The following is a 19,034-nucleotide window of genomic DNA, read 5'->3' on the forward strand; positions in this document are numbered from 1 at the left end:
AACGGAGCCCACAAAACGCTTACAGATTTCAAAAGCGAAAGTGGCGGCTTTATATAATCAGTATCAGTTGCCCATATTTCACTTTTCAAGGTTTTGTTGCATGGCAAAGGATTGAGAAATATGCTTGCGGTTGAAGACAGAGATTTTAGAGCTTAAAACTACAGAAAAGTTGAAAATGCGACATCAAACTGTGAACGAAGCTCTCAAATAACGAAACTGAAACTGGTTGTCTGTTTTCAGCACCACCTGGTAGGCAAAATAAACCTTTTAAAACGTGTGTTGCGATGTCCAATTAAAAAGTGGATATAAAAAAATTCTAAAGACGCATAAGTTGCGAACGAATGTCGATATAGAGTTGGAGTAGCTTTATCAAACTGAGCCCACAAAACGCTTACAGATTTCAAAACCGAAAGTGGCGGCTTTTTTTATTCAGTCACAGTTGCCCATGTTTCCCTTTTCAAAGTTTTGTTGCATTGTAAAGGATTGAGAAATATGCATGCGGTTGAAGACAGAGATTTTAGAGCTTAAAACTACAGAAAAGTTGAAAATGCGACATCAAACTTTGAACGAAGCTCTCAAATAACGAAACCGAAACTGGTTGTCTGATTTCAGCACCACCTGGTAGACAAAATAAACCATTTAAAACGTGTGTTGCGATGTCCAATTAAAAAGAAGATATCACCAAACTCTAAGCACGCATAAGTTGGGAACGAATGTCGATATAGAGTTGGAGCAGCTTTATCAAACAGAGCCCACAAAACGCTTACAGATTTCAAAACCGAAAGTGGCGGCTTTTTTTATTCAGTATCAGTTGCCCATAATTCATTCTTCAAGGTTTTTTTGCATTGCAAAGGATTGAAAAATATGGTTTTGGTTGAAGACAGAGATTTTAGAGCTTAAAACTACAAAAAAGTTGAAAATGCGACACCGAACTGTGAACGAAGCTCTCAAATAACGAAACCGAAACTGGTGTCTGATTTCAGCACCACCTGGTAGGCAAAATAAACTTTTTAAAACGTGTGTTGCATTATCCAATTAAAAAAAAATATCACCAAATTCTAAAGACGCATAAGTTGCGAACGAATGTCGATATAGAGTTGAAGTTGCTTTATCAAACGGAGCCCACAAAACGCTTACAGATTTCAAAAGCGAAAGTGGCGGCTTTATATAATCAGTATCAGTTGCCCATATTTCACTTTTCAAGGTTTTGTTGCATGGCAAAGGATTGAGAAATATGCTTGCGGTTGAAGACAGAGATTTTAGAGCTTAAAACTACAGAAAAGTTGAAAATGCGACATCAAACTGTGAACGAAGCTCTCAAATAACGAAACCGAAACTGGTTGTCTGATTTTAGTACCACCTGGTAGGCAAAATAAACCTTTTAAAACGTGTGTTGCGATGTCCAATTAAAAAGTGGATATAAAAAAATTCTAAAGACGCATAAGTTGCGAACGAATGTCGATATAGAGTTGGAGTAGCTTTATCAAACTGAGCCCACAAAACGCTTACAGATTTCAAAACCGAAAGTGGCGGCTTTTTTTATTCAGTCACAGTTGCCCATGTTTCCCTTTTCAAAGTTTTGTTGCATTGTAAAGGATTGAGAAATATGCATGCGGTTGAAGACAGAGATTTTAGAGCTTAAAACTACAGAAAAGTTGAAAATGCGACATCAAACTTTGAACGAAGCTCTCAAATAACGAAACCGAAACTGGTTGTCTGATTTCAGCACCACCTGGTAGACAAAATAAACCATTTAAAACGTGTGTTGCGATGTCCAATTAAAAAGAAGATATCACCAAACTCTAAGCACGCATAAGTTGGGAACGAATGTCGATATAGAGTTGGAGCAGCTTTATCAAACAGAGCCCACAAAACGCTTACAGATTTCAAAACCGAAAGTGGCGGCTTTTTTTATTCAGTATCAGTTGCCCATAATTCATTCTTCAAGGTTTTTTTGCATTGCAAAGGATTGAAAAATATGGTTTTGGTTGAAGACAGAGATTTTAGAGCTTAAAACTACAAAAAAGTTGAAAATGCGACACCGAACTGTGAACGAAGCTCTCAAATAACGAAACCGAAACTGGTGTCTGATTTCAGCACCACCTGGTAGGCAAAATAAACTTTTTAAAACGTGTGTTGCATTATCCAATTAAAAAAAAAATATCACCAAATTCTAAAGACGCATAAGTTGCGAACGAATGTCGATATAGAGTTGAAGTTGCTTTATCAAACGGAGCCCACAAAACGCTTACAGATTTCAAAAGCGAAAGTGGCGGCTTTATATAATCAGTATCAGTTGCCCATATTTCACTTTTCAAGGTTTTGTTGCATGGCAAAGGATTGAGAAATATGCTTGCGGTTGAAGACAGAGATTTTAGAGCTTAAAACTACAGAAAAGTTGAAAATGCGACATCAAACTGTGAACGAAGCTCTCAAATAACGAAACCGAAACTGGTTGTCTGATTTTAGTACCACCTGGTAGGCAAAATAAACCTTTTAAAACGTGTGTTGCGATGTCCAATGAAAAAAAAAATATCACTAAATTCTAAAGACGCGTAAGTTGCGAACGAATGTCGATATAGAGTTGGAGTAGCTTTATCAAACTGAGCCCACAAAACGCTTACAGATTTCAAAACCGAAAGTGGCGGCTTTATTTATTCAGTATCAGATGCCCATATATCAATTTACAAGGTTTTGTAGCATAGCAAAGGATTGAGAAAAATACTTGCGGTTCAGGTCAGAGATTTTAGAGCTTAAAACTACAAAAAAGTTGAAAATGCGACATCAGAGTGTGAACGAAGCTCTCAAATAAAGAAACCGAAACTGGTTGCCTGGTCTCAGCACCACCTGGTAGGCAAAATAAACCTTTTAAAACGTGTGTTGCGATGTCCAATTAAAAAAAAGATATCACCAAATTCTAAAGACGCATAAGATGCGAACGAATGACGATATAGAGTTGGAGTTGCTTTATCAAACAGAGCCCAGAAAACACTTACAGATTTCAAAACCGAAAGTGGCGGCTTTTTTTATTCAGTATCAGTTGCCCATATCTCACTTTTCAAATTTTTTTTGCATTGTAAACGATTGAAAAACGTTTTTTCGGTTGAAGAAAGAGATTTTAGAGCTTAAAAGTACAGAAAAGTTGAAAATGCGACATCAAACTGTGAACGAAGCTCTCAAATAACGATACCGAAACTGGTTTTCTGATTTCAGCACCACTTGGTAGGCAAAATAAACCTTTTAAAAACGTGTGTTGCGATGTCCAATTAAAAAGAAGATATCACCAAATTCTAAAGACGCATACGTTGCGAACGAATGTCGATATAGAGTTGAAGCAGCTTTATCGAACCGAGCCCACAAAACGCTTACAGATTTCAAAACCGAAAGTAGCGCCTTTTTTTTTTCTGTTACAGCTGCCCTTATTTCGTTTTTCAAAGTTTTGTTGCATTGTAAAGGATTGGAAAACATTTTTACGGTTGAAACCGGAGGTTTTAGAGTTTAAAACTACAGAATAGTAGAAAATGCGACATCAAACTGTGAACGAAGCTCTCAAATAACAAAACCGAAACTTGTTTTTTGATTTCAGCACCACCTGGTAGGCAAAATAAACCATTTAAAACGTGTGTTGCGATGTCCAATTAAAAAGAAGATATCACCAAATTCTAGAGACGCATACGCTGCGAACGAATGTCGATATAGAGTTGCAGCAGCTTTATCAAACAGAGCCCACAAAACGCTTACAGATTTCAAAACCGAAAGTGGCGGCTTTTTCTATTCAGTATCAGTAGCCCATATTTAATTTTTCAAGGTTTTGTTGCAGTGCAAAGGATTGAGAAATATGCTTTCGGTTGAAGACAGAGATTTAAGAGCTTAAAACTAAAGAAAATTTGAAAATGCGACATCAAACAGTGAACGAAGCTCTCAAATAACGAAACCGAAACTGGTTGTCTGATTTCAGCATCACCTGCTAGGCAAAATAAACCTTTAAGACGTGTGTTGCGATGTCCAATTAAAAAGAAGATATCACCAAATCCTAAAGACGCATAAGTTGCGAACGAATGTCGATATAGAGTTGGAGTAGCTTTATCAAACTGAGCCCACAAAACGCTTACAGATTTCAAAACCGCAAGTGGCGGCTTTCCTTTATCAGTATCAGTTGCCCATATTTCACTTTTCAAGGTTTTGTTGCATTCTAAGGGATTCAAAAACATCCTTGCGGTTGAAAACAGAAATTTTAGAGTTTATAACTATGGAAAACGTGAAGAAGCGACATCGAACGGTGAACAAAGCTTCCAAACATCAAAACCGAACCCGGCTGTCTGATTTCAGCGCCACCTGGTCGACAAGTTAAACATTTAAAACGTGTGTTGCATCGTACAAATAAAAAAAAGTATTGAGGAATTAAAAAGGTTTTGAAGAACAGGCCGACAGGCTTGTGGAACATTTCTCTGTATTTACGCACACTATACACAGTCATTTTTGAAATACAGAGAGAAAGCCGAAAAAGAGTCTCCCAACGAGTGGCAGTTCGAACTTAAGAAATCCATAAAGTACTGCCAGCCGGTAAACAGACAGCCTCCGCCCTGCTGAAACACATTAGGAATGCTGGCCCACCCCTCCGAAGCTGCCGAAAATAATCTTTAGCAATTCTTCAACAGATAGAAAATTTACTGGAAGCTTGGAAAAAAGCAGTTATTAATGGCGTCTTCGACTGGTCGCTCCCGCGATCCGGTTAGGATCGGCCAGAGTGGGGGCCGCTCTTGCTCTGAGCGCATAGCAAGACTAGTCAAGCCGAATGGTCAGCGAGTTTTCAGAGCGGAAGCGCAGGAGAAAGAAAGAGGACGTAACTTCCGGAACAATGACGCGGCATCGCTGCTGACACGTCAACAGTAGCCGGACGTAAGGTCCCTTGATTACATTTAGCCGCACGTGGTCGCACACAGTTTGCATCGCGGTCGCCGCTTAGCCTGTATCGATCGCTGCTCCGGCTTTCCGTCCCACGGGACGCTCATTTTTCGAACATCGCCTTGTGGATAGCACTGTCGTCCTCGTCTGAGCTGCTGCTGCAATCGCTGTTGTCATGCAACAGCAACACAAACCGTGTTCCTAGCGTATATGCTTATCCGGCGTGTCTTGAACATTCTGCCTCACACAGCGCGGCACCCGCAAAACACAATGCAGCAAGCGTGACTGCGTCAAAAGCCCACACTTGCTTCTGCCTACACGTAGGGGACTCCGAGGCCTCACACCGCTTTCGCGAAATGGCGGTAGTGGCACTGTCACGTGGACTCATCTCGGAGCCGCTCCGACTTTTTTCTCGGAGCGCGTCGGAGCGCTCTGAGCTGCATGCAGGCGAGCGCTCGGAAAGAACCAGCCGAATGTGCGGTCGCCTCTCAGAGCGCTCTAGGGCGATCTAAAGCGACCAGTCGAAGACACCATAATTGTGCCATTCCTGAAAGCTGGAAAGCCACCAACCCCTTCTGGTAGTTATAGACTGGTAGAGGTCACTAGCTGTCTCGCAAAATATTGAAACTGCGAATATTAGGTTAATGTTTGTCCTCGCACCCTGTGGCTATCTTGACATTCACCGATGTGGATTCAAGAAAGCATGTTCAGCAACTGACCAGTTTGTTTGCCTTGAAAACGCAGTATAATAAGCATTCATGCACAAAGAACTCTATCTATAGCAGTTCTCTTTTATATGGAAAAGGTTTAGAATGCAACCCGGATGTCTAGGTTTCTTCACGACCTATCAGTCCTACGTATCTGCAGAAGAATGCTCATCTGCTTGAAATATTTTATAACTGTCCATTTCATGTACGCCTTTGTTCAACTCTTTCGAAGAACTGCAGTCAGGAAGATGGGGTGCCGCAGGGTCGTATATTAAGTACTACATATTGTCACAAATGGGTTGCAGAATCAAAAGGGTAGGCACAGGCCGCAAGGAATCGAGTAGTATTCCAGCTGCAAAAAGCACGCGCGACTCACTTCTTCTTTGTCCTCAAGGCGCCGCCCGGGGACACCTGGCGGTATTATTCCCTCTCCCCATCCAAAAAAAAGGAAGCAAATACGTGGGCGCACTTGGAGTGAACGAGGTGCCCGTTACTACGTAAAGTACGGCTTCATACGCAATATGTGCATGACCTCAGGCTGCGGTCGACGGCGCGAACTGGGATGAGTGCCATCGGGGAGGACTTCATATGTCACATCAGTGATGCGGTGCAGCACTGTGTAGGGCCGAAAGTAGCGACTCAGGAGCTTCTCCGACAGGCCGGGGCGCCGTACCGGGGTCCATACCCACACTTTGTCGTCGGGGTGGTACTCGACGTGGCGATGTCGTTGGTTGTAGCGTCCTGCATCCGTTGCCTGCTGCCGGCGGATGTGCATACGGGCCAGTTGGCGGGCTTCCTCTGCGTGCTGGGTAAATTCCTCGACGTCTGGCGTGAGCGCCTGGTCGTCAGGGGGGCACGGAAGCATGGCGTCGAGCATTGTTTGGACATCACGACCGTACACGAGGCGAAACGGCGTAAATCGAGTCGTTTCCTGAATCGTCGTGTTGTAGGCAAACGTAACACATGGAAGGATCTCGTCCCAAGTCTTGTGCTGTACGTCGACGTACATTGCGAGCATGTCCGCTAAGGTTTTGTTGAGGCGCTCCGTGAGCCCGTTTGACTGTGGGTGGTATGCAGTAGTCTTGTGCTGGTTCGTGTGACTCAGCTGGAGCACCTCGTGCATGAGCTGCGCTGTAAACTCGGTGCCCCTATCGGTGATGACAGAGGACGGGACGGGGTGCCATGTCGTAAAACAATGTGGTGTATGAAGAAGCGCGCGATTTCAGAGGATGTACTGCGTGGCACCGCCTGGGTTTCCGCATAGCGCGTCAAATAATCAGTCGCAACTATAATCCACTTATTGCCAAGAAAATGACAAAAGGAATGGGCCCAGAAGATCAGAGCTGACTTGGTCAAAAGGTGTGCAAGGTGGCGCAATTGGTTGGAGCAAATCTGTGGGCTTGAGCGCTGGTGACTTACGACGCTGGCACTCACGGCAACCTCTGACGTAGTGGTGGATGGTCTTTGCAAGTTTAGGCCAATAATAAATAGCCCTGACTCACTCGAGCGAGCGTGCGTGCAAATCCCAAATGGCCAGAGGTGGGCTCATCATGACACGCCAAAAGGATGTCGTCGCGGAGGTCTGATGGCACGACTAGGAGGTAGGGCCAGTCACCGTTGCTGTAGTTTTTCTTGAACAGTGCGCCATTGCGAAGGCAAAAAGAGGACAAGTGGCGGGAAAAGTGTCGAGGTACGTTGGAAGCATGGCCCTCCAGGTGATCCCTGACAGACAGCAGGTCAGCGTCAGCATGCTGCTTTGCCACCAAGTCCGAACTGCTGATCACACCTAGGAAACGATTGTCATCCTCTGCGCTGTCATCAGCTTGCTCGACAGGTGCGCGTGAGAGCGTGTCGGCGTCTTCGTGTTTACATGTCCGGACATATAGGCAATTGTGTAATCAAATTCTTGAAGGCGAAGGCTCCAGCGTGCTAGGCGGCCTCATGGGTCCCGGAGATTGGTAAGCCAGCACAAGGAATGGTGGTCGGTGAACACTTTAAAATGACGGCCATAGATATAAGGCCGAAATTTCATCGTGGCCCAGACGACAGCGAGGCACTCCTTTTCCGAGGTGGAGTAGTTCATTTCGGTGCGCGAGAGTGTGCGACTCGCATACGCGATCACACGTTCCACGCCTTCTTGATGTTGAACGAGGACGACACCAAGCCCGATGTTGCTAGCGTCGGTGTGTATCTCGGTAGCAGCCTCCTCATCGAAGTGAGCCAGCACAGTGGTAGTGCGCAGCCATTGGCGCAGCTCTGTTGAAGCAGCCTGTTGCTCGGCAGTCCAGACGAACGGTGTATCGTCACGTGTTAAACGGGTGAGGGGTTCAGCGATCTTGGAGAAGTCGACGATAAAACGACGGTAGTAGGCGCAGAAACCCAAGAAGCGCTTGAGCGTTTTCTTTGTAGTAGGACGGGGAAACTTGGCTACGGCGGCAGTTTTCTCGGGATCAGGTCGTATGCCATCGGCTCTCACAACATGGCCGAGATACTTGAGCTATTTGTAGCCAAAGTGGCATTTATTGAGCTTAAGTGTCAAGTCGGCCAACCGCAGGGTATCCAACACGGTCCGCAGGCGTTCAAGGTGTTGGTCGAAGGTTTCTGATAACACCACCACGTCATCTAGGTAAACTAAACAGGTTTGCCATTGGAGGCCAGCCAGGACAACATCCATCATGCTCTGAAACGTCGCTGGCGCAGAGCAAAGACCGAAGGGCAACACCTTAAATTCATATAGGCCGTCGGGTGTGGTGAAGGCCGTTTTGTCACGTTCATCAACCTCAATCTGCCAATATCCGGTCTTTAGGTCGATCGACGAAAAATACTTGGCACGGAGAAGTCTGTCGAGCGAGTCGTCGATGCGGGGCAGCGGGTAGACGTCCTTTTTCGTTATGGCGTTCAGCTTACGGTAATCAACGCAAAAGCGCAGTGTCCCATCCTTCTTAACAAGCACGACGGGCGACGACCACGGGCTATTAAAGGGCTGAATAATGTTGCCTGTAAGCATCTCCTTCACCTGCGTTTGGATGGCGTCGCGTTCCTTCGGGGAAATGCGGTACGGCTGCGGTCGTATGGGGCGAGTATCATTGGAAGCGATGATCCGATGCTTCGTGATCGTCGTTTGCCGCACTTTCGAGGAGGATGCGAAGCAGGTTTTGTACTGGAGCAGTAAGGTGTGGAGGTCGCGCTGTTGAGTCGCTGAGAGCCCGGAGCTAATATCGATGCGATCCAGGGACGTGTCCGGATGGTCCACTGCCTCGGACGCAAATCACTCAGTAACATCGGTCAATTGGTCGGCCCACGCGACGGCAGTAGCTCGGAAAAGGTGACGAGGTTCGCTCGTAAAATTAGTAATCAGGAGTTCGGGCCGTCCGTCACGGAGGTGGACGACACTTCGGGCAGCGCAAATGCCATGTGTCAGCAGCAAGGAAAGGTTGCCCTCGGCGACTGCAGGTCCATCACGTAGCCCATCATCGCATTCGACGCTTGCAAAAACACTGGAGCGTGGCGGGATCAAGTCACTTTCAGTGGAAATACGAAGGGCGGAGCTGCGTTCACGAACGTCGGAGGTGTTGTCGGCTTTCACTGTACAAAACGTAACGGTTCTGTGCCGCGGGTCAATAACAGCACCATTCTCACGGAGAAAATCTACGCCCAAAATCAGGTCACGAGAACAGTTCAGCTGCTGTCGTCGACGTCGTCAAAGCTCTATCATCGGATGTCTGCGTCGTCTGCATCGTCAGGGGGTCTTTACAGCGTCGATATCCAGCGACCACGCCCCCGGAGGTCGCTGTCCTCAGTTTTCCCGGCGAGGGCTGGGCGAGCGGTCCGCCGTCGCTCGCGAGGAGTTCTGCACATTCGGTGAAAACGATGGACGGCGAGGTGACGGTGATCGGGACTGACGGCGCGCCATGGACCACTGAGGTTGCTGGGTCAGGTACTCTTCAATATCACGGGGCCGTTGCCCAAACCGGGGCCTTGGCGCATCGGAGGGAAAACCCTGCAGGCCAAGCTCTCGATATGGGTACCGGCGGAACAGGTGGCCGGGCTCCCCACAGTGGAAGCACAAACGCCGGCGGTCAGGGCCACGCCAGACGTCCGCTCTGCGCTGGGATTCTCGATCACTCGGGATGCGGTGCTGCCATGGCTGCACGGAGGGTAGCAGGACGTCGTGATGGTTGGGAAAAACTGCCGCTGGATTCGGGGCAGGGCGTCGCAGCGCGTCGGCGTAGGTCGAGCGGCAGTAGTCTGTCTGGTTGGGCGGTGGAAATGCCGGTGGATTTGGGGCGGGGCTTCGCAGAGCTTCAGCGTATGTCGGGCGGCAGTAGTCTGTCTGGGTAGGCTGTGGTTCGGCGTGTAGTAACGGAGGCCTGATAGCTTGCTGCACCTCTTCGCGGATAACGCTCATAAGGGAGCTGGCCGCTGGCTGCGACGTACCACAAATCTTCTCTAGCTCCTCACGGACAACAGCGCGGATCATGTCGCGGAGAAAGTCGGTATTGCTGTTGAAAACCGGGAGGGACTCCGTAACTGAAGCAGCAAGGACTGCCCGGTCGTACGCGGTGGAACGCTGCCGGAGGACCTGCTCCATCGTGACTGCCTCCGCTAGAAACTCGGCAGCAGTGCTGGGGGGCTGCGCACGGGGCCGGCGAAAAGCTGTTCTTTAAAACCGCGCATTAGGTGGCGCAGCTTTTTGGGTTCCGACATTGCTGGGTCAGCCCGTCGGAAGAGCCGCGTCATGTCTTCGACGTACATGGCAACAGTTTCGTTGGGAATTTGCATACGGGACTACAAGGCTCGTTCTGCTCGCTCCCGACGATCAGCGCTGACATACGCGGCGAGCAGTTCACGTCGGAACTCAGGCCATGATGAAAGATTGCCCCCACGGTTTTCGTACCACGCACGAGCACCGTCCTCCAAGCTGAAGAAAACGTTCCTCAGCTTGGCGCCGTCATCCCATTGGTTAAATGCGGCGACACGTTCAAACTGGAGGAGCCAATCTTCCACGTCCTCCAGTTGAGTCGCGTGAAAGGACATTGGTAGCCGTGGGTTCTGGAGGGTGTAGTACGCGGCGCCTTGTATGACCGGTTGAGGAGTAGGCGCCGAGGGAGAGTCGAATGGCCTGAGCACAGGAGGCAGTCGGCCAGGCGGCGAGGTTGTCTCCAATAGCCCATGCTCAGGGGACAGTCCAAGATTTCGGCTGCTGACCCGGTGCACTGGCGTGTCGACAGGGAGAGGTCTGGGGTCCTCGGTGTTCGGAGGGGTGTGCGACATATTCCAGAGCGATTCACCCAGCGCACTCCACCAGAAAATGTCACAAATGGGTTGCAGAATCAAAAGGCTAGGCACAGGCCGCAAGGAATCGAGCAGTGTTCCAGCTGCAAAGAGCACGCGCGACTCACTTCTTTTTTGTCCTCAAGGCGCCGCCCGGGGACACCTGGCGGCAATATTTTGCCGGGACAATGAATTCCGTAGCTGCAACGCTTAATTCCGAAGTATCTCGTGTACTCAGTTTATGTTTGGTTTGGTTTATGGTGGTTTAACGTCCCAAAGCAACTCAGGCTATGAGGGACGCCGTAGTGAAGAGCTTCGGAAATTTGGACCACCTGGGGTTCCTTAACGTGCACTGACATCTCAGAGTACACGGGCCTCTAGAATTTCGCCTCCATCGAAATTCGACCGCCGCGGCCGGGATCGAACCCGCGTCTTTCGGGTCAGCAGCCGAGCTCCATAACCACTGAGCCACCGCGGCGGCTTCCAGTTTATGTTGACAACCTTCAAACTGCATGCACATCCTGCAGCTTATCAACCACTGAGAGACAGATACGACTCGCATTAGGCAGACAAGCGATTTGGGCAGACGGAAAAGTGTTTATGTCCCCCTGTCAAAAAACAAACAAAACAGTAGCCGTTCTTTTCTCACTCAAAAGAGTGAGGAGTGGCCCCACTCTGCACCTAAACCACAATACCAATAAGTCAAGACGTAAATTTCTGGGCATAGCATTCGATAAAAACTGACGTTCCTACCACACATAAACACACTAGAAAAGAAAGCCTCCAAACCTCGAAACATATTAAACGTGCCCTCGGGGAGGATGTGGGGCCTGATATAACATGCCTTAATCTGCACATCTGCACCCTCTGGCAGCCAGAGTACACTTCTTAAGCGTTCGCTGCACTGTAGAATGTATGAAAAGATATTTCCTGTTTAAAAAAAAACAAATGTTGAGACTAAACGGTCGAATTAGAGATGAAACAGCATGATGAAATGGAGCACATAACACGCTTATACATTTCGAAACCGAACCTCGACTAGGCACGGCCACAACCGGCAGCCTGAAGGCTGCTCGCAATGCTGCTGGGTAATGTTCTATATTTTAGGCCTTCGCAACAATAAAAGTTTTCAGCCCGGACCCTGAGCATCAGCTGTTCGCCGTCCGACTGGCTGAAGAGGCCGCCGGGATTCAAGAAATCCAGGCCAGCATCTGACGCTGTGGCCCTGCCCACCTCAAACGCCCCTGGCCCTCATCTCTCGACTGAGATGGAGAGCCGGAGGGTAGGATGAGATTGTTTTCTGTTGGAGAATAAAGCCTTTCACTTACTTAATCACCACCACCGCCCTCCACTGCAGCACTTGTTTCACTGCCGCATTCCTCCCTTGAAAAGGCGCGGTTGAGGTGTCCACCCAGAAGTATGACAGTTACTTAAGAACAATTGATTGCATTCATTAGTAGTAGCGTTAGCCAACAGATTATGATGCGATGTATCGAGTGCGCAGCCGAGCCGTCTGTCTGGTGGAGAAGATGAAGAAGCGGCTCTTGGTCCAGACAAGATGCGATCTGCAGGACGTGGCGCAATCGCCACCCCCGTCAACCGGACGGATGCGTGGCAGCCGGGTGACCTGTCATCGCCCGCGAGCCATGGCCAGGCAGTGAGGCTGGCACGGTGAGCTGTCAATTTTTAATGTGAAAGCTTTGCCAGTCGCATTACGAGCGAAGCCGGCGGCGTGCGTGGGCGTACTCGCAGATGGTGCGGAAAATCCCAGAGATGGGAGGAAAAACAGGATGGCGTCATCAGGCTGAGAACCATCACTTTAGACATTTTGTATACATGTATATACTCGCCACCGGCCGACCCCCACGTGACGCCAGTTTTCATGGTACTGTGGCACAACCGATTGTCGTACAGCGTTCTGGGTGGTGTCATACGGGTTCTCGTTGCATGTCTATCTAGCACTGCTCACTGATTGTACCATATGCTGCATTCGGCTGTTTTGTTATTGTTTTGTTCCAGCGGTTATGTTAAGCCTCTAAAGCATTATCTGTCCTCTTTTCTTCTGAATAATAATGTATATTAAAGGTTATTTTTGTTTTCTACGTGTGCTTTCTTCTGTATTTATGGCATTGCACCTTAGTGCTTGCACATTTTTTTGTTTTGCATTCTTATGTGTCAATGCTCCCTCCTATGTAATACCCTCGACTGAGGGCCTTTAGGGGCTTATTTAATAAACAAATATGTCTAACGTGTGCTAGTCAAGTTGGAGGAGGCTGGCTAGCGACAGTTATTCGAACCAACGAAATACGCACCTTCAAGTGTATGTCCTCCTGTATACTTTTTATCAAAATTGTGATAAAACCGTTCGCCGTACAGCATTCAGGTGGTGTCATACGATATCTCTGCGTAGGCTAGCTGCCGAGTTGAAACGTGGGGCCGAATTCTGCATTTATAGCAATGAACTTAAATGCATGTACAAATGTTACGCGTGAACTATGTACCCAGGGACAGTACTGCTTTCGCAATCCCACACGTGGTCAGCTTTGTGTCTGTGGCAAAATTTTTAAGAGCGTGAGCTCTTACTACTGGCATTCGAACGTTTGTTGTCCGTCCGAGATTTCAAGATGGCGGCCAGTCATGCGATCAAATTGCTGCAGCACCGTGCCAAATGTGACCCCCATTACGTGACCGCGCGCGCCCAGTCGTCTGGCCGGCACGGTGGCCGGTTTACCCCTTGTGGGGATTTTGCTTTTCCGCAATGCACCCTGAAGCCACCTCGCCCCGAGGAGGGGCGCACTCCGTGACTATCCCTAGTTACCGTAACTGACAACGGAGGGCGGCGGCGTCACAGCGACACGAGCGCCACGGACGGCGTGACTGTTGCGCGCGCGGTGAAGACGACACACACGGCAGGAAGTGTCCCGTCCGGCTTCGCAGGTTTCTCTTGCCCTAGCGTGGGTGAACATTCGCTCGCAGCCGTGCTAGTGAGTCGGACGACCTCGGTTCCTTAGCGTATTTTGTTGCTAGCTGGCCTTTTTGTTGTACTAGCAACAAATGTCTGTCTGTGTCAGCCAGTGTCGTTCTTTTATTCCATCAGAGAAAGGCCCGCCTTGGTCGGCGTGTGCTCGGTGGCGTACGCGGTCACGGGTTGGGCTCCGAGCGGTTTTGAGCTTGGTGGCTTGGTTAGATGGTTGGGGATATCGGTGCGGTATTTGACTGTTTTGAGCTGTGTCAGCCGCGGTTAAACGAAAGAAAAAGCACATTTTCGGTGTGTCAGCCGCAGTTAAACGGGGCAAATGTATTTATTCCTCCTATTACAGACTCCGCACCGCTGGCGTTCCGCTATATATGCAGCGTCTGAGCGGGTGCCGAGATTGATGCCACTTTGGGTCTCCATTGCTAACAAAATTGTGGTCCACTTGTTTGGCACAGAGAGTTCGGAGTGGTGGCAAACGAATCGGCACGGTTCGGCACACAAAGTGTTCAGTCGAGTTGAAGCCTCGTTCCTGTGAGGGATTCGTAGCGATGACCTTTGGTTCTCGGTACCGTAATGGGGGTGACATTCGGAGGGCCGTGGCAGATGAACCAATGGTCACAGAGGGATGCGGGTGGTACCAAACGAATTGTCGTTTCGTGGTGGTATCCGAATTTGGGACCTGAGAGTGAAATTCACATATAACGAATGTGAGGCTCGGTTGTAACGAACGTGCACGTTAATAAGCATTGTTGAATTAATGAACTTTATTTCCGTTATCATGGGGCCTCACGTTCGGGGCGCAGCACGGGGTGCCTCCTAGCCGTCTCTCAGCACCGGAGACCGTGAAGAGAGTCTTGTAGTAAGCTGTCTCCGACTGACAGGTAATCCGGGTCGTGGCTCCGGATAAGCTCTTCCCAGGTGGCAAGGTCTGGGGTGCTCTTGGATTTAGCCCCAGGAGAATGCTGACACTCCCAAATTAAATGATTTTGCGAAGTCATTCTGTGGCAGCTACTGCAGAGCTCAGGCTACCCAGTGTCTTCATCGTGTAGTATAGAGTACGGAAAGAATCTGTTGACCTGAAGCCTCCATCAGGCCCTGCGCTCCTTTGGAGTGAGTGGCCTATCCGGAAGTGGGAGTGTTCTCTTATCCAGTCTAGGTGTTTCGGCTATTTCTTTGTGTTATGAGAGGGTTATGCCCCACTCAGGGGCACTTTCAGAGCAGCTCGTATAATTCTCGAGCGAAGCTGTGAGCAGCCTCATTCCCCGGAATTCCCTCGTGAGCAGAAACCCATATGAGGGAGACCTCTCTGCTTGAGGGGTATATTCTTAGTAATTTGGCGGCTTGACTGGAGACTACCCCCTTACAGAAGTTGTGAAAAGCTGCCTTACTGTCAGACAAGATGATCTTGGCTTTGGTACTGACGCACGCTAGTGCAATAGCAGCCTCCTCTGCCACGAACGCATTTCTAGTGTTAATCGATGCTATAGTCACTTTCTCCCCATTCCCATCAACGGCGGCAATGACGGAGGTGCCATCGGAGCCACAGGCTGCGTCGCAGAAGGCTATGTTACCCGGCGGTCCCAGGCAAGATTGTTCATTATTGTTCGAGCTCTTTGTCTTCTGCTTTCTTTATCATGCTTCGGGTGCATGTTCTTAGGTATGTATATTGGAAATTTTGAGATGCTTTCGTATGTCTAAGGGGATTAGCTCTGCAGTATACAGGGGTTTCCTCTCGCTCTCCCCTAGGTTATTGAGGATCTGCCTGCCTTCCTGCTATTGAGGAGCTAAGCCTCCAAATTTGCGCTTCTCTTACTGCCCTGGAGATCTCCGCACAGGTATTGTGGACTCCCATACTAAGCAGTTTCTCCGTTGAGGAGTTCGGTGGGATGCCGAGAGCTCTTTTGTATGCATTCTGGATTAACTTGCCCATTTTCCCCTCCTCTTGCGGACTAAGATTCAGAAATGGAGTCGCGTATGCAATCCTACTCACTATGAATGCTTGTACTAATATCAGGAGACAGTGCTCTCGCAGGCCTTTGTTTCCGAAGGAGATCCGCCTAAAGACACCTATAACTTGGGCGACATAGGTGCTAAGCTTCTTGATAGTGGTTGTGTTACGTCCGTTCGTCTGGAGAAAGTATCCTAGAAATCTTATAGTGTCAACCCTAGGTACTAACCTACCCCCAACGACAACCTCGAGCCGTATAGGTAAGGGATGCGAGTCTGTTTATTCATCTTGTCTTTGGTATTAAGCGAGAAGTTCTGATTTTTGAGAGGAGCAGGAAAGCCCTCTCTCATGGGCATAGTTTTCAACTACGTCTGCCGCTGCCTGCAGTCAGTATGAGATGTCAGCGTTCATTTCCCCTGCTGCACAAATGGTTATATCATCGGCATAAATGCTGTGCTTTAGCCCCTAAATTTTATTTAGCCTGTGGGACAGTCCTCTCATGGCAAAATTGAAGAGCATTGGAGAGAGGACTGAACCTTGAGGGGTCCCCTTATTGCCGAGCACAATCTGCTTTGAGGACAGCCCTACAAAGTTTATAGTGGCCTTTCGATTGCTTAAGAATCTTTTGACATCGTTAAAGCACTTCATGCCTACTCCGGCCTCACTGGGGTCTTCAAGGACCGCTCTATGCTCAACATTATCGAAGGCTTTTGTAAGATCCAACCCTAACAGTGCCCTGCCCCCTTTAGTTCCGTCGTGAACATCAAGTATATCACGTTTAAGCCTTAACACAACGTCCTGTGCGCTAAGACGCGGTCTATAACCTACCATTCCAACAGGCCAGAGTCCCTCGATCTCCATGTAGCGCGAGACTCTTGTCTGCACCACCTTTTCCACGAGCCTGCCCAAGCACCGAATGCTTCATCTTCTTTAATGTTCGTTTAATCCACGCCGTCTTCACACCTCTTTCCTTCATAATTTTACTTTAGACCCATTTTATATGTGACACTAACTTTATGCTCCCCAGCGAGTTTCCTCATGTTTTTCAGGAGATTCTGCTTGACTTTTGTGCATACGGCCAATTTCATCTCCTAGATTCTGGTTAGAGGTCTTCCACTCTACTGCAGATTGCAGATTGCACGATTGCAGACTAGATGTTTCTTCAACCCATACGTATTGAGCAAAATCTACCCGGACATTCAGCCGGAGTGCAAATGGTGTCACGAATTGGCAACCTATGACCACATATTATGGAGCTGTAGCATAGCACCGCCACCGGCGGACATTATGCGTGATCCTTCCCTCGAGCAGTGGGAGGCCGTGTTGGCCAGCTCAGACCCGGTCGTCCAGACCAGGGCCGTGGAGTGGGCCACCCAGGTCGCCGTCAGCCATGGGTTGATGGCCATCTGACACGGAATCGTCCACACATGCTCTCTGACGAAAATAAAGTTTTTCCATCCATCCATCCATCCACTCTACTGCTGGCCCTTGATGCCTCGTGTCTCCTTGGAATATGTTTAAGACACAGTGGACTCGCTCTTTCAGCAATTTGAGCCTCTCCGGAATCAGCGTTATTTTCCTGCGGCGCCACATAGCGCGTTACAAAACTGTTTGGTCGCCTTGTATGATATGCTTGAAGTAGTGTCGTGGCTAAATGACCCAACTACTACTACGACTGCTGACATCTCATGAACCGCTACTATACGTACATATGTACACAGTCGGCCGACGACTGCTGAATGCAGCTTTCTGCGTGGCACAAGCTGGAGAGGTTTTCGTCGCAGTCGTTCGGGCAATATGGAAAATAGTGAAGCGTGTCAATTGGGCAACTGTAAAGTAAGAAACCACCAAAGAAAAGGGCCGCCACTCAGCCGTTCGCACTTTTTCATTGCATTCCTCCGATGTCATGCGCTCAAAATGCAGAAATCTAAGCACCTTGTCGGGGCAGTGTCGAGATTTTGTTCTCCTCTCCGTCCATATTACCGAGACAAAAAAAAATGCACAGCGCCCTCTTGGGCACTGTGCATTTTCCCCGTGTCCATTGTCCGGACAGCGAGTTTCCATATTAACGAGGCGGAAATACATTGAAAAAGTTTGGTCATTAAAAAAACTGTACATAACTCTAGTCGTCCATATAAACGGGGGTCGTATTCACGAGGCGTGACTGTATTTTGATTTCCGATTTAAAATTTTTAGGAAAGATTACTGCAGTCATTTAATGATATCAAGTTCACCCTTTTTGTGTACATTTATATGTAAGCTTTACAATGAGTACAAATGGGCTTGAATAAAATAAATACAATGAAGGAATATACGCAGAAATGGGTTTCTCAAACCGAGGAATCGCAACAGAGCAACCGGCGCTCATGTTCATAGCGCAAGCGAAGTCTGCAGATGAGCGCACGCAAGAGCATTAGATCGGTGTTTGTGCGCCTGTCAGAAAAATGAAATGAGTGAAAAACTTGCAGTAATCCTTTTGCCCATCGCCAACGAGGGGCACTCAGTTTTCGTGGGCCTCGACAAAGAAAACGCAGGCGGAATGACAACGTTGGTATACGGTGGCATCGTTTTTATATGCCAGCGCCCGGCTGCAAGCAGATGCCATTGCACCCCTCTGAGCAATAACCTGGCGAGCAACTCGCAATTACACTTTGAAAGATTAAAAAGCAGACAAACAACAATCTTTGCGAGCACAACAAACAGAAACAGCCCGCACGACGAAAGCGAAACCAACCGCAGCGCGCGAGCGGCTGATGACACGCAGCTGTTATCAAAGCGCCGGACTTGAAAAACCAAAAACCACTTAGAAAGAGAAAGAAATCAATTTCTTCCGCTCGCACGGAGCGGAAGCACCTGCTGGGCAAAGTGTTTTTCAAGCCAACAGGCGGTACACTATTTGCTCAACCTCGACCATTCGGGGCCCCAAAATTAATTCGCACAATTACGCCTCTGACCCTCGGATGTTAAAATGACTATTACGAGTAAAAAGATGCGCAGTGCGATACTGGCGAAAAAGACTGTTCAAGTCGAAGCACTCTGAAGCGCCCCGAGAGCATTAACGGCGCCGTTACAAACGCTAGCGCCGCTGATCCCGTGTGATTCAATATTGCGGCGCCGTTGAAGTTGTCTCCACCCTGAATGGCGGCGCTGGCATCGAGGCACCCTAGGCCGCCGAGGTTGTGTGATCGGGTCCAAAAGCGCACTCTTTTCTTTTTACCTGAGA

General features: G+C 48.4%; 1 protein-coding gene and 1 long non-coding RNA gene across 2 annotated transcripts in view; one reads left to right on the top strand and one right to left on the bottom strand.

The window, feature by feature from the left end:
• Positions 1-19,034, bottom strand: part of LOC144110050 (uncharacterized) — a 143,041-nt gene that overhangs the window by 87,925 nt on the left and 36,082 nt on the right. The gene's annotated exons all lie outside the window — the stretch shown is intronic.
• The window catches only part of LOC144110429 (uncharacterized), a 33,118-nt gene continuing 26,528 nt past the window's right edge, over positions 12,445-19,034 (top strand). The window contains exon 1 of the mRNA XM_077643322.1: positions 12,445-12,557. Within this exon, the coding sequence (XP_077499448.1) occupies positions 12,445-12,557 (113 nt within the window). The remainder of the gene's footprint in view (positions 12,558-19,034) is intronic.

This window comes from Amblyomma americanum, chromosome 11 (assembly GCF_052857255.1).
Source record: "Amblyomma americanum isolate KBUSLIRL-KWMA chromosome 11, ASM5285725v1, whole genome shotgun sequence".
Taxonomy (NCBI): domain Eukaryota; kingdom Metazoa; phylum Arthropoda; class Arachnida; order Ixodida; family Ixodidae; genus Amblyomma; species Amblyomma americanum.